This window comes from Varroa jacobsoni, unplaced genomic scaffold (genome assembly GCF_002532875.2).
Source record: "Varroa jacobsoni isolate VJ856 unplaced genomic scaffold, vjacob_1.0 scaffold_1094, whole genome shotgun sequence".
Lineage (NCBI taxonomy): Eukaryota > Metazoa > Arthropoda > Arachnida > Mesostigmata > Varroidae > Varroa > Varroa jacobsoni.
In genome coordinates this window covers 76,061-96,622 of record NW_019213996.1, presented here as the reverse complement: position 1 = coordinate 96,622, position 20,562 = coordinate 76,061, and the positions used below count along the sequence as shown (strand labels likewise).

The following is a 20,562-nucleotide window of genomic DNA, read 5'->3' as shown; positions in this document are numbered from 1 at the left end:
AAAACGCCGACTTCCTCTTTATAATGCTATCATTGGCCAATTGCTAAGCTCGTGGACCTGATTTCAATAAATAGACATTACGATTGTCGTTGCATTTAGCTGCTGCTGTCGTTGTTCGGAAGGCCGCCATATCGGCTCCAGTTGTCCAGCCTGTTCACTCGCTACTGACCAACAGCCACAGCACATGTGACAATAGTCAGCTGGTACTGCTAACTTGACGGGATAACGCAATCATCATGACGAACATCGATAGATCCTGCTGGTCCTGTTGATTTAAGTCGTCGTAGGTGCAGCCGTCGCTGGCTGGTCAGTATCTATTGCAGTAGCGACACCGGTAGGTCGCGACCAGCAGGTCCACTGGCTAACGCCGGCTGACTAGCATTACACGCTAGCTGATCTTGGCGGCGGCGGCGGCGGCGGCGGCGGCGAACGGTTGACGGTAGATGAGAGTGAACGAATCGGAGGACGCGATGCTGAGATGGAATCGAATGAAGCGAATAGCGTTAGCAATCGTCACAACTGCTGCTCATTAGCGGCTCTTGTTTCCGTTGATGACAATGATGCAGTGCGTGTTGGTCGATGTCGTCTGCTATTACTTCGTTGTTTTTGTACACCGATCCTATATCTATCGGGGTATTCTCCGTCGAACTGGATTGGTCAGTGGCTATGGGCGCGGCCGCAGCAATAGCGACAGCAGCCTTCGTCACAGATGTAGCAAAAGGGCCCGTAAAAGTAGCGGATTCAGTAACGGAAGCAGCAGCAGCAGCGAACCGTCAAACTAGCTACCGATGGTAGATTAGCATCCCCGTGCAGGCGCAAGTCACAGCGTAATGCTTCGAGTTTTACGTCGTAAATCGCTGGACAAGGCTTTCCTTGTTTGTGATAAATCACTAATGTGAAGTTCATCCTTACCGGCCTATCGTAGCTACGGATAACTGGATAGGGAAGGGCGGTATAGCTCAGCTGATCACTGGCACAGCAGCATCTCCGGCCTAGATCTGAGGGTAGTGAGCTCCTTTATTGCGTCTTACAGGATTTGATCCCTCGAACCGACCTCTGAAAATTCGAATCCGCTTCACCATCCATACCGTCGTACCATTGACAGTTTCTTCGATCGCTATTCTAGAACTCGTTCGCCGGTCGGTGGCACACATCAGCTTCTGAGAGAGTGTTACCTTCGCCACCGACTGCTCCAGCAGCCTTTGTATCTACTCTCCTATTGACCCATCGACACGTTTGTCTGTGTCGCCCGTGCGCCGGTTAGTCGATAGACATTGGCTAGAAGAACGCGACAAAAGCAAACTGCTACTGCTAAGGCTGTTAACAAGTGCTGCCGTCGCCGCAATACTACGTGTACACGTAATCGTTCGTACACAACAGCGAGACAGAGCTCAGAGCGAGGCCTAACTCTCGCCAAGGACACACGCCATTGTTGAGGAGAGTCCTCATAAAGACCAACCAGTAAACTTTCTGCGCTTGCCGAAATTGTTGGTGTCGCTCGTACTAGGACATCACGGGGCCGTACTCACTGACTCGGATATTTGTGAGAGAAATGACTAGCCAACTATCAATCCAGAAACAAAGACAAAGCGAAAATTCACAAAGGTTTAAGAGCGAAACCCGCCACTATCTATATAGAAAGACAACGACGACGAAGGTGCGACACTATGCAAAGTCGGCAACTTTCATTCTGACCAATCAGCCAGTGTATGTATTACATTACTCCATACGATTATTGTGCGATTATTAGTCTTAGGTAGCTAAACATAATAACGCTACGATTGACAGTGGTGCCAGAAAAGGCTGGGGGGTTGTTGCGACGGCAGTGATAGCTGAACGCCTAAAGAAAACTTGCCGGTTCGCTGGTGAATTAGTGTTGCGACAGAGGGTTGCGGAGGTGGTGGCATCATAGGAAGCGTCGAAGGCGTTGCCTTAGCCAATAGTGATAGTCAAGTAGTCAGCCAGTGACGCGCGGCGTAGTTGTTGACACGCGGTTTTGATGGAAGCGGCGAGCTTGTTTCTGGTATTGCGGCTGTCGTTCGTTTGTGGGGTGGGGGTCTACTAACGCGGTGAGGGTCAGTGTGTGAGGCAAGGCCACAGAAGGGACGCTACTACAGGAGAAAGCTGGTGTTCGACCCGAACGAGACTGTTGAATAGTAGGTTTTCCCGTAGAAATCAAAATGGACTGAGACGAGAAAATTGTATTTTGTTTTATGACAGTCTGTAACAGGAACGCCAACAGTCTTAGACAAAATAGACGCTTGATGCAGTGAGGTACGGCGTGGCTTTACAGATTCAAATGGGGTTATCATCACAATCATTAAGGACGATGGAGGTCGACCCCGATAGTTGATTGGGTAATAAAATTGTTCTTAGACGATGGGGCAGCAGCAGCAGCAGCAGCAGCAGTTATAGTAGCTTCGGGTGAAAAATCAAGGCAACGTTTCCGTTAATAGAGTAATGACGTTCGCGACCTAATCGAACGCTTCCACTAAATTCTATGCTATAACGGGGACTGAATCTGTCGTCACATACATAAATGGCCGCCAACGGCTGCTGGCAATAGCAGTTCCATCATCAAATCGAAGTCATCCGGCTTCAGTATAGCGCTCGATACTATTGATATGTCAAACGGTGATGTTACCGTTGTAGTTGGTAATACACTTGCCACAAGTCAGTGAGACTAGTCGAGCGTCGCGGCCAGAGTAATGTTTAGCTGGATAGACATTTGGTGCGGGTTTGGTGTTCGCGGTACTGCCTGAGCGGGTGAGCACAAGACTTGTTTTAATTCGTTTCGACATCTTTGATCCACACACTTTGCCAGTGAAAAGTAACGTTAATGTACTCTGAAGTGTTGTTCCGTGCTGTGCGTGAAGATTTTTTTCTAGGCATTTTCATCATCATTTGTCATGTAAGTAATTCCCTTGTTGGCATATTTGCATCCATTGTTTAGGCAATAGCAACAGCAGCACAGGTGTTAAACATCTGAGAATCTTCTTCAATAACATTTTTCGTTTCGTAAGAATGCTCCCTGTTGTTCCGAGTCACCGCTTGGTGCTTGCAACTTATGGACGGTCGTTTCTTATAAAAAATCTTTTAATTTCATGTCTTTCTTTTCGTGTTCGCCTGTATCCCTCACTTTTTGTATAATAGGGCACCCACAACGCTATGCTATCCATTAGTTTCGTCGTCCGCTATACCGCCGACTCTTGTTTGTACCAACTGTCATATTTGTCACTGTCTTTACGTGCTTTAATGACTTCGCGCGAAGTTTTCGCGACGAGTACCCGCCTGCTGACCGCCAATGGCTAATCGAGTGTGGTAGAGTCGACATTCAGCCTCCTCGATCTGTGTCAACTACGGCTGTCCGTTAAACAACGAAAGCTGCTGATAATGACGCCGCTGTCGCAGTTACTGCGTTGCAATGTAAACGTCGTCACGCATCCTCTCTCTCTCTGCCGCGTGCCGCTAAGCCGTGCGCTATTCATACACGATTCTATAGTGCCGGTGTCGTTCGCGCTCATCTGCCCGGCAGGGATTTTCCGCCAGGAACTAAACACTTTCGTTTGATTGGACGCTCGGCCTCGCACTATCGCCTCAACGACGGCGGTAACAGCTATCATTTCCATTGCCACTACGAGCACAGATAAACGAAAAACACTGACGAACATAGATATGGGCAAATAGAAAGGGCAGCATGGCAACGATCGAGGCGACAATGGCGTCAGCAGGAGCAGGAAAAAAAAAGCATTTGAAGTGAATAGCGTTGTCTGTAGCGGTACTTCGCGGGGGAAAAGGAAAGATCGAGCGTTCGACAATGGACGCACTTGCGGACTTTTGCTGCTTTGTTTTAATTGTGGCGTTCGGTTTGGCCCTGTTGTTGTCGGTGGCGGGTTTCGGACACGGCTTGTAATGATTGCGGCAGTAAAAGGTCGCAGCGGCTTACCCGATAGTAACCTACCGATAGTAATTCGTGTGATGTGGCATCAGTGAGCGGCAAAGGCATCAGGGTGCAGATAGCAGTGAGCGCAACGGCAACTAGACATAACCTAATTGCGTTGAGTACATTGGCCGTGCACGGCACATGCGCGAAAGATTCTCGCTCTTTCTCTCTCTCTCTCTCTCTCTCTCTCTCTCTCTCTCTCTCTCTCTCTCTCTCTCTTTTTCCGCTATCGTAGACCCAAAACGTTCGCCGGACGCCTGAGCCAGGTGCAGCTTGGGTCTATTCTGCGACGTCACGCGACAAAGAACGCAGTAGGCCGCTTGCTGGAGTGTTCGATGTAGTGGGCCTATGGACGAAATAGGTAGCAGCAGCAACAACAACAACAACAACACTCTGTAGTATAAGCAGTACAAATAATCGCGTATGACTGTCAGTCGTCTAGTTCGAATCAGGCGATCCGAAAGATCGTCAGTTTCCAAAAGTTGGTGTGCGCCGTCTCGAACAACGTCTATCGAGTTGTATAAGAATAGGAGAAAATGGTCTAATCCAGTAGCTCGACTATTTGACGTTGTTTGTAGGTGTGCGTATGCTCACATAGACCTTTGGCGCTTACTGAGGTCGCACAAACGTTGGCCATGTTTACCTACGGTTCAAAGAAGCAATTCTGGTTAAAACTGCGACACAATGTGCTGCGACTCTAGTTTCAGTTATCTAAGATTGACGAAGGGGTAGATTATTGCCGGGAGTCTGCGCTAACCATCGATTATCTAACGGCCGTGTACTTACGGTGCGGAAGGCTGACATTACACAACGCATTCAAGTCTAAATTAAAAAAAAAAAACAACTTTTCTAATTTGATGCTAACAAAACGTTCAGTGGCGTTTCTAAAAACGATTCTCGTCCGTAATATTTTCTGGTGTATTCAAACTGATCATGCAACAATTACTGACAACGCGATCTAGTGAACGCGAGCAGAATTTCTAACATCGTTCACCTGATACGCCCATCTAACATAGCTTCTGTCTCAATCTGCGTGACTTACGTGACTCGACGCAAGTCGAGAGACTAGAAAATCTGGCCTTGGCGAAGACAAATCACAATTCGCGCCGCTACCGCATCGGCGAGCAGCTATCCGCCGTCCGGCCCTTTGCCTCAGTCAGACGGTATCAGTCAGCGATGCCCCTACAGTCATCGGACCATTGCATGTTGATGTTCCATTTCGAAGCGACTTCCCCTTTCCACGCAGTTGCTACTGCGACCGGAGTGACGTTGCTGTCGTGTTTGGTACTGCTGCTGGCGCCGCCTGTGTTGGTCACCGACGTGATCGTTGGCAGAGCTGCGCAAGGGCCTTGGAGGCGATTGCGACCGGCATCGTGTCTTCCAACACAACATTGCGGTCAGTCTGGCCGCCCGTCTCTGAGCACCAATGGAGATGGCTAGAGGAGCGGCAATATTCTCTTCAGTGTTTAGTTGTCTGGCTATTGACAGAGACAGTGAGCGTCGGTCTGACCAGTCTCTGGCAGCGGCTACAGTTTCAACAACGGAAAGCGAATCGGACCTAGCCGTCAACCTTTCTGCGTGTTTGGTTGTACGTACGTTGAGAGCATGTATCAGACGGCGTTCGTGCGCGTTCTCGTTGTACATTACGCTAGAATATTAATGCAGACGAAAATGCAGAAAGGACTGGGAAAGCCCCAATTGTTACAGGCAGCTAACAGATCTACATAGATATCTAACAACATCTATTCTAACAGCAACTACGTCAGATCTTGAGGCAGTATGGACGAGCAAACTACCAGCCAGTAACTATGTCTAGCCATACATAACAAAAGCTAGTAATAATAAGATAGATAGCACAAACGCAGGAACGAGACCTACTGTTGCTTATCCTACTACCCCCTTTTACAGTTTCGTCTTTTGGACAAAAAAAACACAGCTGTAAACGTTGTTTTTGTTTGACGATGCTGATGGTCACTGCTATCGGCCTGACAGCGTCGTTGGTAGAGATTGCCACGTTGCCACCGTAACGTTCTTCTCGCTGCACAGAAGATGTAGGCAACATTTCGGAGCAGACGCATTCGATAAACCATAGTTGAATGGTCCAAGTGACAGGCCGACGGTCCAGTGCAATAGAACTAACGGGAAGCAGGAAGAGAGAAGATTTCTAAACGAATCCTGTCCGAGTTGACAGTTGTAAAAAGACCACTAGCGCGTCTGCGTTAGTGTGAGTCAGTGTGTCCTAATCGGAGCTTCTGGCCTCTTTTTGCTGCTTGACGATCGGCTATCGGCCTGCAAGGCAAGCCCTTAAATGACTATTGGAGAAGCAACAGTGATTCGTGGTAATGTTGTACCAAGCGTAGTAGAACTTGCTAGCGGGACGGCACTGCCAGTAGCATTCAAGTTTGCTCCATTTATTGTCGATTGAATGGCTTTACGAACGATACCATTATTTGCGGCGTTGAGTGATTCGAACACGTTCGGTATAATAGCAACAAAGTAGAAACAATATGGACTATGTATTTTTAGATGGCAAAAGTATAATATTAGTATTAATTTTCAACATGATGTATTTTTTTCATTATCACATAAGATTCTATTCGATGAAGGCAATAGTAGTCCTGTACAAATAATTTCCTAGCGCTGAGTTAGTGTCGCTAGTGTCTTACACAGAAGACACAAAAAGTTCAAAGAAAAAAAAAACAATTCGTGCACCGGATACGTATGTTTCTCGATCTCAAATACCCTAGTGAAACTAAGAACGACTCACCTAGAACGTACCTCAAATGCCCCCACCTGCATGTAGTATTTCCATGTTTTTCGAACTTGATGACTTTGATTGTTAGCTGTCTTGAGCTGAATAATGCCGCCCTCTGAGCTGAACGATAAACGGGGACTGTAGTAAGCGGACAAACTAGATGAAAATGAATGTACTTGTAATCGCCCGAAGCTAAACTCTTCTTGGCCGTCGTCGTAACATTATATAGCATGTTGCCACGAGAGGCTTCGTATATTTCTAGGTAAACAGGCAAGTTGAAGTTGAAGAAAACAACCTTCAATAACATTCGATCGATACTGACCGAAGTTCAGGTCATAGCGTGCGCAACGAAGGCATGGCACAGGAAAGATATTTAAATCTGTGCACGTTCTGTGCACAGCGGATCTGGAAAACTTGAAACTAGACATTGTGCGACTTTATTTTATCCATATATTTATTATTAAATATTTTGCTATTATGCTGAAGGTCCTTCCGAAAAATAGTATCATAGATCTAATTTAATTACCTCGCGTACACACTTCTGGTATAGAAAGTAGAAAAAAATGGGCAAGCTTGCTTTTACCTATTTAGAAAGAAGTGTTACAATCCCACAAATAACTACTAGAGACTCAATAATAGACTTGTCCGGCTGCATTTTTGCTTAATTTTTCTGTCGCGGTCTAATTTTTACGTAAATTCTGAGTAGATCACGCAGGCTGAATGGTTATATGCAACGGCAACAAACTGTCAAAGTGTTCACGATGAAATAACAGAAGAGAATTGTTTGCTCTAGGCACTTTCAACGCAGGATGATGCTGGTTGTCCTGATACGTCCATAATAGCCACGTGTGGTTTTTACAAGATAAGGGAGGTTATTGATGCGTAATGGACAAAGCGTTGATCTTTCCCCTTGTGGACTACGATTCAGACTACAACGGCGTTAGCACATCACGCCGCCACGTAGAACGTCTGCTCGTTAGAAGGCCTGTTGAAGCGTGCTTCGATGCCTCTACTGGTGTTCAACACCGTAGAAAGAACCATGCTGCTATCGATGCGTTTTTCAATATTAAACGAAATCGTCCATTGAACTTTAAAATTTTAGTGCGATTTAATTGACAGTTGTTCATGACTAACATGTTACTGATACAAAGATGACGGCCCTGTGTTTTTAGGGTAATTTATATCTGGCAAATGTTTGCTAGGTTATTTTCAAATTTGGCGCCAATTGCTAAGCCTTTTTGTTGGTAGTACATCAAGGTGCAACTGGTGGAAGCGCCTGGTGGACATACAATAATGAAAATAAAGAATTGCTTTTACAGTAAGCAGGTTCTATTCACGCAAGTTCGGTGTTCTTCATAAATAATCATGATGATGATGATGATGCTGATGATGATAATTAGGCGAGATAATTATCTCCAAGAGCTTAACGAAGCCAATGCAAGCGAAATCGGGTCGCCTCGCTATCCGTATACCCAGTCTGGTCGACAATAATCCGCATGCAGCTTCCTGCAATAACCTTTCCGCAAGACGCATTAAGTCACGTAAGTGAGACAGTAATGTCTGCGGGTGTCGATCACTTCAATAAACCTATGCCGTACGGCCAAGGCTGTTACATTGCAGGTTACAGTATTTACTATCGCTAATGGAGTTTCCGTTGCGTGTTGGTGAGTGTCCAGCGTGCACATTTTCCGCTCGTCAATAGGTACGTAGCGTATAGAACAGATCGAATCTGCTCTGGTCTATATAGGAGTTCCCGGTTGCTTACTCTCGTGAGTTCGTGCCGGGATTTTAGGAAGCCCTCAACTACTGAAAGGATTGCGAACGATGGGGGTGTAAACGCTACCTACAAGCGCATGCTTTTATTCTGCATAGAGGCACATATATCTTTATTGGCAAATCGATACTGGAGTTAAACTACTACTTGGCCATAACATCGCTAATTAAGCTAGAAGTAATTAAAGGTAAAGCTAAAAGAAATTAAAATAATCCGACGAATGCATATTTCTTCTTAAGTTCTGATTTATTTAAATTCGATAATCTTGTTTTTTTTTTTGCTTTTGTTTCTTTTAGATGGTCCTCGCGTAAACGACGCACCTCAATGTCGGATACAAGTGATTCTCGCAGCGATACCATGGACGACTGTATGGCCGCCATGGTGCTTATGAGACTTTCGGTATCACCGAAAAGCCCGCGCATTTCCGGATCCGACTCTGGTGAGTGCAGATGGTGAATGGTTATTATTTGGCAAGAGCACAAGTTATTTTTTTGTTAGATCATCTAATTTGAGCCTGATAGATATTAACAGTACAAGCCCATTTACCGAGAAAGAATATTCGCTTCGAGCATTCAACCGTGTTAAATAGGTTCTTGGCATCTTTATTCCATCAGGCATCGTGGAAGGCCTTCGATCTTTTCTGTCTACTGGGGGCGCGCATTGGATCAATGTTATTTGATTGTATAGGTTCATTGCAAACTATGCCTCATGCATGGCTTACATGCTACGATGTACATAGGAATTAGTTTGCGTACATACACAAACCAGCAACGCAAGGAAGTTTCAGAAGCGAACCCAACACGATCCAAAGGGCTTTTTCAAAACTGCCTTAGCTTGCGACTTCAGTGTGCGGTAGCAGTTCTTCTTCTATGCGTGTATAAGCATATATGGGTGTATGTATGTATATACCCATGTATATCGCTAGTTAACACGCACTTACACATGTTTATACACGCGGACATACGACCTCATAAACTGGATAACGCAGTGGAACTTTTTGGCGAAGAACTTTATACAACATATATCCTGCGTGCCCATCTCTAGGAAAAAACAATACAGCTCTCAAAACATGGTATGTTGACGCGGACGTCACAGGAAATGGAAACTGCTCTCGATCATTGCGGATACAGAAGCGTTCGGCTTGCAATTTTTACATGTTACCCTTGTACCAAGCTGAAGGGTACCTGGCGCAACAAGGATCTCGTCCTTGGATAAGGTACCTAATACGTCAAGAGCTGCGAGCGCTCTTGAGGCAGCGTAGTATCTTGAGGCCGTTTATTTGATCATCGTCCTACCAGTTTCGTCTTGTTTTCGATACTCTCCTCTTCGCGTTTTGCCTTTTTCGTCTCATCTCAGTGCTGTCATTTCAGACGTCAACTATGAGGCGTTACTTAGCCAATTAGCCAGCCAAAGTTGCAACGATATGACTGCTGAACGATTTGTCCTCGTGGACGACCTATTTATGGTTTGCATTATGACAGTGTGACGTTCTCGGGATCTTTCATGTATAATATGGCAATTGCAACGATTTCTTTGAGCGAAGAGAAAGTTCTGTCGTCTCATCGTCGTAATCGTTGGTAAGCATCTTGTACTTGTCGAAGCTAGCCAACGATCGAATAGACCGAGCAAAATCTGCTTACGGATCGTCCCTAAAAGAAGTACATGCCATTCTCGCTTCTTCTGTTTTACTCCCGAACCTTATGCCCTAGTGCGCTTCTGTAGAAACGAGCACTGCCGCGATATACAAACGCCTTCGTGTGCCCGACTCTGTGCGGTGGCTGACTAGTCGCGATCAACGCTGCCACCCGCCGACGCTGGTGCTGCTAATGTTCTACTTACACCATGAAGGGTCCCTCCTCCGCTGTTCTCAACCAAGCATCTCCCTCTGACCTCCTCTTTGCCTGTATCTGTTTCGGTATGCTTGAACCAGCACATGTTTACCCACTAGGTCAGTTGGCCTTCTAGCCTATCTAGCTTGGCCTGCGGCTAGCCTAGGCAGTGCTTCAATCTTCTATAACCGAGGCTTCAGGCCCTAGACCACCACACTTCCGATAGTCAGCTTCTCTAGGTCGCGGTTTTTTTCACTATGCCTCCTACCCCCCACCAGCAGGTGTTCCGTCGTTAACCCCCAATTTTTCCTGACACTGTCAGGATGCCATCCAACCACCCATCCAACAAACTCTTGAGGTTTTTCTAAGACTGGCATCCTGCCCGCTGCCCGAACGGTAACTCGTCTCTAAGCGCGGTAAAAGTTATTGGCTGATGGTGGGAGGGGAATATTTTGGCACAATAAGGGTCGTATATGGGAACTTCATAACCAGCCTTTGGGAGGCTACTTAGGGGTGACTCAGTAAACGTTAGTCCGTGGCTACTAATCGGGTGCCTCTGTCACCGCTGTTTAGTCCGTTCTGTGACTCTAATTCGTTGGCAGTAAAGTGGGTTGCCATCAGCATAGCCAGGACCGGCGCCGACTTTTGGTGCTATACACACCACCCTGACAGCACACAGCGTTTCATGGGACTGTTAACTGTGGGGTTAGCTCTGACCGTCTGTGTATGGTGCGTTTTTGTGTCCGTGTGTGTGAGTATCTGCTTGTGGGACCGCTCTATTCGGCTTTCCGGTGCGTTCCGCTCATCTCGGTGCTTTGAAACTAACCCATAAAGAAATGGTATTCTGCAAGAACGGGGAATAGAAGGCCTTTCTGTCTTTGGAAGACAGATTGGTCCGCTGAGCCTCAATGGACCGGCAGTGGTGCCGGCCCAATCATCGTTATATAGGACTTTCAAGGTTCGTAGTGGAAAGAAGCCGACCGGCAGCGACAGCCCCTGAGGAAGAAAGCTACTCTAGGAAATATGGTAGCGGCGTTTCGTTTTGCGTTTTGCTCGGTTGGGTGAGTTGCGGGTTTGCTCTCGAGGAATTTAAAGGGAGCGGCCCTCTTCCGTCAGGCAAGCTTGCAACAGGGGCAGTGCGGCCGACAAGAACTCCAGTAGCAGTCACTGCCAGACGTCGCAGATAATGCTGCACCCCAGCAGTCAGTTAGCTCGGTCGTTCGCTGCGAGAAGTTCGCCGCTAGTCTGAGCAGTAGTCGACAGCGTACGTGTTTGTGCGGAGAACCAAAGCCCCCGTTCGCTTTACCCCTTCCCTGTCTCCGCCGAAACGACGAATAGCCTCATACGCGCACACCCCATCTACATTTTGGCTGAGAACTGGCTTGCTCTGTGTGAAGCAGAATTAACGTAGGGAACGTGTGATAGCCGTGAGGCCGTTCCGTCCGGCGTTTTTGCTGTAGCATACATCAATTTCAGCAGCCCGTCCTTTTACCCTCGTTACCGTTACTGCGACCAGCTAGTGAGTTGACCTTGGCTCAGATGGGGAAACTGGTAACAGACATACGCGCTGGGGAGCCAGACAGAAAAAAAAGCGGGACGGTCCGTTTATTCGCTAGCTTCAATGAGCAGTTCGTGTAGCTACTATTCGACAAAATGCTTTCCATATCTTGAAGACTCACTCACAGATTCTTCTCGTATGACTGTATTGTTGCTATGATAATGTTTCTATACCTAGCTAATGTATGTTCGTTGTTGTGTGAAATATTAGGATATTATGTTAGTGCTTGTTTTGAGAATCATATATTTTGATAGTCGTCAGCTTTTCAATTGTATAAAGCCAATTTTAATTGTTTTTGAAATGATAACAGTTTGACCTTGGAGTTCACCTTTGAGAATTCGTGCAACAATATATTGAGGCTCCTGGTCTTCGCTTTTTATTAAAAGCGAAAAAAAGATTTTATTAAATCTTTATGCCTTTCATTCAATGTTGTTGCGCCTGCTGTTGTGGTCTACGATCGACAGTGTCGACAAGACGGTTGTTCTTATCAACCAACCTTACAACGCCCCATGTCCTTGGCTCTTTTCGGACCTGGACATACGCAGGGAAACGCCTCCGTTTCTATTTTTTCGATCTCGTTGTGCTGTTTTGTATTGTTTATCCCATCAAGCAGACTCAGCTTTGTCTGCTACGCTCTCAGCAACGAATGGTCGAAAGCTTTTGCTTGGCCTCGTGCGGTTAAGCGAAAGACGCTCCGTAGGTGCGGGGCAGCGAGACGTTTTTCGGCGTTTTCGACTAACAGACACGCAGTAAAACGAGCCTTGTTGGCTTGGCCTTGGTTACGCTGTGTCAGGCCATCCGTTTCGGTACTCCGCTTCAGGTTTCCGTTATTCCATCTCCCCACTGGGCCAACCGTTCCTTCTCCACTTGTCTGCTTTCAGAATTCCCTCTTCTATTGCTGCTGGCTTTCAACTGACTTTCGGGTTTTCGATTTAGCTACATGTCGTGTGCACTCTTTGAACTGCTGTGGGTAGTGCCGCGGCGATACCAGCACCTGAAGCGTTCACGGACGCCAAAATCGGCGCTGCCGCTCACTTTCTGGCAAGACACACTGACAAATACATACATACACACATACGCCCCAGACTCGTTGTACTCTTTGTGGAAGTGGAGAGCCGTGTCTGGGAGAGGGTTACTTCCTCCGGGATGCAGTGAGCAGTGTACAGGCACGCGAAACGAATGAATGAGCGAGCGAGCGAGCGAGCGAGTGAGTGAGTGAGATAGGCGGCCGGTTGCCCACTTGGTGGCTGTGGCGGGCGGCAGCGGCCGAACTAGGTCATGGCCTTCCGCTCACGCACTACGGTAGGTAGGAAAATAGGGGGAAGCAGACAGGCAGGCACTAAGACCGAGCAGGCAAGGACTGTTGGGAAACTGGCAGGGAAACTTTACTGGCTGATGCCTCTTCTTCACTGCTCGCTGGCGCCGGTACCCCTCCTGCTGCCCTCACAGTCGAAGCCGGGGCAACCAGTCAGCCCATCGGAGTTTGTGATAATACCTCCCACTCCGCGAGTCGTGCGTGCAGACTCTTCCGCTCTACTACCTGCACCCTGCGTCCGAGAGGGCGACGACAACGACGTCCGCTGGCTGGAGTAAATCGGAGAGGGAAGACACGGCTGCGGCCGTACGGGGCTGGGGCAAAGACCTCTCTCTCGGAGAGTCTGCCGTGCTTTGCGTTAGCTTTCCTGAGGCCAGCTCTGGCTGACATGACATCAGTGGGGCATTGGGCCACTAGGTCCGGGGAAGTCCGATCCTCCTGTCTACCCCCATTCACCCTCTCACTTCGTTCTATTACGCAGTTTGCGCCTCCTTCTTGCTATTCATTGTTTCTACTGAAGGCTAGCGGATACTTGTTAACAAACAGCGTCAACTAACAGCGTTAGAGTAGGAGGTGTAAGTAAATAGCCGCTGCTGGTAGTGGTGCTCTGGTCGAGCAAGCCTTTAGTTTCGAGTTAGCTCCAGCTTATGTAGTTTTAGTAATGCTAATATTAGTATAAGCGCACTCTATTAGAAAGAGTGTCCTCCGATTCGTTGCGGATAGTTCTATTAGGGAGAAAGAGATGCAGACAGAAGAACCGCTGAGGACGGGGGACCCCCTGACGACGCGGCACAGGTCACGTGAAATAGAAGACATGCGCGCACGAGGGACGGCTAAAGCGGTGGGCGCGGTGACGTCGAGGAAGCTAAGACGTGAGATATGAAAATAGCAACTTCGTTCATGGCAGAAGCAGCTTTCAGGACAAGGAATCATAAATAAATGTAGTTTGAAAATGAATACTTGTTGTCGTGGTAATTAGTAGTGATGATGAGCTTGAGCTGTGCGATTGACAGTTAATTCGAAAGAACAAGAAAGACAAAATTCAGCTCAGACATAGGATTGAGTCATATTATTGAGTAGGTATCCATTCTGGTTGGAATATTGCACTAGAAAAGCTATTGAGATCGGTGCGCTGACGTAAGTTTGCAATGGGACTGAGTGAAGCTCAAAAATGGTACTTATTTCGGTTCTCAAAGAGTTATACAAGATGCACTTCCCGAGGCGTCTTGGCCAGTTGTATGTCTACATGACTTAGACTAGAATATAACTTTTATAATTTGGTGTTTCTGATTATTAACTTGGAACGTTTAGCAATAACGAAAAGCAGCAAAAACGTCAGCCACAGTCCGCGTTTATTGTTATCGCGCAACAATGACATCGAACTGAGTATTGTGATCATTAGTAGGACGGGTAGCGACGATACAAAGGTGTACTCGTTCGTGATTCGGTGGGTGCTTCTATTATCAAAGGATCACGCGATTATGACTACGCTTATGGGGATCACTGTCTGTAATATTACTGCTACGATAAGAACGACAAGCTACGAACTGTCGTAACTTTCGGCTAAAAAAAAAAAAAAACTCGACTTCGCCTTGCAACGAGTTACAGCACGATTCACGAAAGTAGCTATATTGAAAATTTCGCATTTTCGTGAGTACTTTTCGTGTCCTGATCTTATGATGCGCGAGCAAATATCGACACTTTTCTCAACCCTTATGGTTTCGCTTTCTCCAGAAGTAACGTCGCAGTACCAGCTACTAGTAAATCCTTCGTTGCCTCCGAAGGTGAACTACGAAGCTCCCTTGATGTATAAGATATTTTAACGTAACTCGAGTCTACTTGTGCCAACTCGAAATTGATGTATCGAGTACTTATTTTCTTCTCTCTTGCAGCCGCGGCTAATTGCCACAATGGGTGGCATGGTAGTAGTCCAATGTTATAGAGATTGATTTGAGCTTCACTGAGGGTTTGAGCTAATAATACAGATAGCAGAAATATTTCTAGTTTCTGCTACCTACTGAGTGTATTAAATATACAATGCAAGTTATAACTGAGCGGGTGTGTCTCAATCAAAAATCCACGGCTGCAGACAGCGTACGAACTTCGAAACGTGGATGATATTGACCAAGGGCATTTGTGGACGGCGGCTGCAGATGTCGAGTGTAGTAATGTACTGGGTGTCGGCCGTGTGGCCCAGACTCGCTTGTTGGATTGGTCTGCAAACTCTGCAACCTTGGGGGCTTCGTCCTTGAGACGCTCCACAAGCGGAAAGAGCGGGAGTACCTTCAAGGCCATCTAGGGGGCTGCCGCCGCGGAAGCGGCCGCTGTTCAGGCGGCCGAATCCTGCACCTGCAGCGGCAAACCACTGCAGCTGGCTGACTCGATCGCTCTTTAGCTAGGCAGCTATAGCATGAGAACCGACTAACCTTTAGCAGCTGTAGCTGCATGAGGCTGGAACAGCTTTGCTCCTCAGTCTCTCCTTCAAAAGATTCGAAATAGCAAGACCAATTGACGCCGCCGCCCCGCCACTGCAGCAACGACATCGCGAGCAGCAATAGCTGCTATCGGTGTAACACAGAAATGCGATGCCCTCTCCAGCTGTTTCTGCTGTTCAAGGCCTTCTTCTGCTAGACCTTTCCTCGGTCACTTCGAAGACCTCATACCCCCGACGTCCGCAGCAGACGTAGCGGTAGGAGGAAGCTGGAAGAGGGAATGGCTCAGTCGGGCTAGATGGTGGTTCCTCGAAAAAGAGGAGAGAGCTGTGAGACAGAGACATAACTAAAGCGGGCTTGCAATAGCAGCGGGTTCGGTAACAGCGAAGTCGGTGATGGCAGCGGTTGCAATGGTTGGGGTGTAAAGGACTGAGTGAGGGAGAGACAGCTTTACCCTTCTCTTTGGCCTGAAACGGCCCTACGAGGTAACCCCTAACCAGCCGTCTCAAAATACCCTCTCAACCTTGTCGGGTCCCCCAGTGATCGAGTCCTCGCCGCCAAATATAGGTCAGCAGGCCTCCGACCCTCCCTCTCGCTCCGCGGGCGCCGGTTGCCGTAGCGGCAACGACTTCGGCGGTGGCACAACTAAGGACGAACGCCCGCTATACGAAATAGCTTGTCTAGCTGGTCAGCTGGCCAAGCCAAGACAGCAAATGCGGTATAACCGCCTAAAAAGAGTTTCTGGGAGGCCTCGGTGAAGCAGGTACTGCAAGCCTGAGAGTTTCCAAGATTTGATTAACCGGTAAGTCAACGGAATATGTCCTACTGCGAGGGCTTGCGACAGCCCGGCTTTCTCTTCAGAACGCCGTAGCATCACTTTTATTGTGAAGTGTGTATTTTAGCGAAACACAGAAACTTTATTTTATTGGGAAGCGAGCTGCAAGATAAAGTAAAGTATTGAAGTCTGTCCCATTGCCTGCCTGTGTCTCAGGGACATAGTATAGAAGCAAACAGAAAGCGTAAGCAGGAATAGGTAAATGTGCGTATCCCTAAAAGCAATGTATTACACGATATATAGGTTTGACAAATGACGATAAACAAGTTCACGGGGGTTTAGGTTGTAGCACGACAAAATCTAGCTACACTGCCACCAGTGCTGCTGCTGCTGCTGCTGCTGCTGCGAGGCGCATCAGCCAAGTACTACAAAACTCACCACAGCACAGATGAAAGCAAAAATAGACCGTTTACGGCATAACGGGAAATCAGGCAAGCAGTCCCGGTCCGTTTCAATATTTGCAAGCCAAGCAAATCCATGATGTCAGGCAGTTACGCCATTGTTAGCGCATCTCAAGGTAAATATGGTGATCCAATCCGGTCTTTCACTCGGACAGATAATGCAGTGACAAACCGAATCAAGTTTATGGACCGAGACTTCGTCTGTTTTCCACCACCACCGTTGTCGTCGTCTGTATTAATCAGCGGTACAGCTGTGATGACAGAAGCAGTAGTAATAGCAGTCTCAAACACAGGAACTGTTACCTAATAGAAACCTCACAGACCGCTACTGTCTTCTACCCCACACCGCCTCGACACAGCTTTAAATGACGAGCAAATTTGCCGTGCCTGTATCATTCATAGCTATCTTCACTGATGAGATTCATTAGCGTCAATTTCACTACTTGTGTTCCGTACCTTCCTAGAGAAACTATTATGGACAGACATGAGGGCATAAAGAAAGCGACAGCTGACAAAGACATCATATTCTGGTGGTAATAATTATAATCAAGATGCCGCATCTCATACACTCAGATATTTCAAGGACGCCTTGGCCATCGAGCGTTTTCGTGCGAAGTCCATCCACAAAGTGTCAGAACAATACGCAATCATTTTACGGATCGCTCTTCTGTTACACGCATGAATTTTGTTATTACTACGTACGTATGAAGGCATCTTCCGAAAGCTGCATTGTAAGTCAAATAGCACACAATTTGTCAAATGTTTATATAGAAAGAGAGAGAAAGCAATAAAACGACTGTTTTTTTGGCAAACTCTTACTAGTATAAACACATCTGGGTTACTCATTTATTACAAGGCGGCTCAATACATTGTTGGTTGTAGCCTCACTGGTTGGACACGAATGATCTTCCCTCGTACATATATAAGCTTGCTGAATTTCGAAGTCTAGCTGGCTTATACCTTCGGCTTAGGTATATCTACTCACAGACATAAGACGCATGAGAGCTCGATGATACAATTGATTATTCGCTAGAGCAATGTGTATGACTCAAGACAGGAACTGAGCTACGTCGCACAGTGGAGGTGGCTTTGTAAGATGGCGTATCCATGTTAAGGAGTGGGTCAGCCTGAGTTAGCCATCCAGTCATGGCCCTAGCGTAAGTGAGGCCGCGTAAAAAGCTACTGAAAGGGCTTTTCTTCTGCTGGCCTTTTCGTTTTACCTCCGATTCTATAGTTAAGGTCCCACAAAGCGGGAATCCGCACACGAAAATGCTTTATTTGCTGTTTTAGTCAAAAACGGTGTTTAGTATGACTCGAACCAAGGTAGGTGTTTTGTGTTCGACGTCCGGCATCGCCGTTAGACGTTTGATCATGGCTGGCTCCCGGTACGAAACGACGTATGTCTACGTCCGGATTTCAATTTACTGCGTGTTTCCAGAGTCAACAGGCCATCACGAAGACAGTATCGCTGCGACCGACTTCGCCCTATCTTTATTGTGAAACCAGATCATCAATTTTTCTCCTTCACCCGAAAAGTATTTTCACTTTAGTCACAGCCATTTTTTGAAGTTTGTGTTACACACGGTGGTTTAGTGTAGCCTAAATAATTAATCTATTCCGTTAAATGGCGAGCGAGATATTTGCATCTTTGCGAGATATTGTATGTTTGCTGGCCTAGTATTAAGTGAAAATCAAACGCTGGAGTTAGGCATAGACAAGCCAACTTCGTACTAATGATGGCCACAAGAGAAGTTGGTATTAGAGGCGCAGCCGTCACCAACTACAAATCAGAACTTTACATCAGTTTGTTGTTGTTACACGCTCTTAAAAGTTATTTACCTTTTTTGATACTTCGTATCTGTCTACCAATGCGGTTTATTAAATTGTATTTTTCAACATCATTTTTTCTTTTATGTTCTCCTTCTTTCCCACTCTCTGCCCGCTCCTTAGTTCGTCCAAGCACTTGTTTTCTGTTGGCCTTTTGCCGGAACATTTTTTACAGGCTTTTTTTTTTTTCTAATAATAAACTCCTTTTTCTCTAGTGTGCTATTTCTCTTATTGTAGCTGCTGCTCATACTCGGCCGCTCATACATATAGGCCGGCAGGTTATACCAGGCTAACCTATGCTACTCTGTGGCATAGGTTCATCTGCGGTCGTATTCGTCCTAGATTCAGCAGTTGTGCGTACCAATACAATGACAGGAGGCCAAGACGATAGCGTACGTGGTGGTTTCCGTGTCAGCCACCACTGTTTATTGAGGCAGGCCTAAGACCCATTGTTGAATCCGTACCCTCTCTGTTTCGAGTTTTACGTCAGGTATCGCCGTTAGGAATTCCAACAGACGGCTGGCTTCTATTACGAGGACGGGCCTAAACCACCTAAATCACCTACGTAGCAGCCAACGGCCATGAATTACCACATCATATTAAGTCGAACAATCGTCGATCTTGCCGCCCTGGTAGCAGGTGAAGGTGAAAGTATAGCACTACCGGCTTAAATAGACTAGCAGTCCCCATCAACTCGGACTAGCCTGCGGAGGTTATCTGATGTCTGATACCACCTTTGGTGCCTCGATGGTCACTTCAATTAGGTAACATACAGAAGGGGACGAGCAAATCAACGTGGAAACTCAGCATTTCTCGCTACTAACTCGCTAAGGTTAGCGGCCATTCGTTACCTAATCAACAGACACGACCCAATGGTTTTATACTCTAAATTGGCACTGAATTCCGCCGAACCTATGAGCAGATGGATGGATGTCAGTCAAATACCCACCGAATCAGCTCGCCAGACATTAGCAGGCGGCTGTAGCTGAACTCTGGCTGGTTAGAGTATTGTGCGTCTTTTTGTGTCAACAATGCTGACTATCTCTTAGCTAAATACTGCTCACCTCTTGGTTCGACTCTGTTGGAACTGTGCTCATTTTTTTTCAACTGCTGCTTCGTAGGCTCCCGCTGCTGCGGCCGCCATTGCCATTTCCCCGCTTTAGAACTACGTCATTCGTCCTAGGCCCTTCTTTTTCGCTCATCCTCCCTCCCGTTGCATAACTAACGGCCGAGACCCCAGCAGGACAGCGCATGGCTGCTGGCCGTTAGCCGCCGATTGTCGACTGGCGAAACAGCTGCCGTGCTAAGACGGCGCCACGGTTCCAGTTAAAGGGAAAAAGAGAAAAAGAAAGAAAAACGAAGAGTGAAATAACATGTTTATGCAGGTTTGCTGTCTGGCCGGGGGAGAGGGTAGGATGCGACGTAGCCTTTGAAGGAGAGTCCGTGCAATTTTTTCTTCGAGCTTAGCGAATTATAGGAAGTGGAAAACCTGCTTGGAAGCGCGGCCAGCGCTTACATTCGCACCCATACACACGCACATTGCCAACTTCAGCTTAAACAGGATGGCGAGGAAGGGAAGGAAACGAATTTCTTACAGGAACCGGGTTGTACCCGTATTGTGGATGTTCAGCAGCACGCCAAGGTCTTGTATAAGGAACTGGATTGGCACTTCTTTAAATACAGAAAAATGGGAAGGGTAGCAAAAGGAGGGTTAGAATCTACACATACAGGGTCAAGGGCGCCTGGTTGGGACGGCCCTGAAAAAAGGACAAAGGCGGCTCAAATAGAAACCAGGAGGATAAAGAGTGTGAGCAGGAAGTAGAACGCGCCTAGGACGACTAACCGGTCCGCTGACCGGTGCGTCGGCGGCAAGCAGCTGCAGCTAGGGTAGCA

The 20,562-nt window shown here is 47.1% G+C and overlaps 1 protein-coding gene across 2 annotated transcripts in view; it reads left to right on the top strand.

Annotated features, from left to right (window-relative positions):
- The window catches only part of LOC111266527 (zinc finger protein 395), a 136,969-nt gene that overhangs the window by 42,541 nt on the left and 73,866 nt on the right, over positions 1 to 20,562 (top strand). For both annotated transcript variants that reach the window (XM_086970939.1, XM_086970940.1), the window contains one exon: positions 8,769 to 8,911. In XM_086970939.1, coding sequence (XP_086827065.1) covers positions 8,769 to 8,911 — 143 coding nt within the window. The remainder of the gene's footprint in view (positions 1 to 8,768; positions 8,912 to 20,562) is intronic.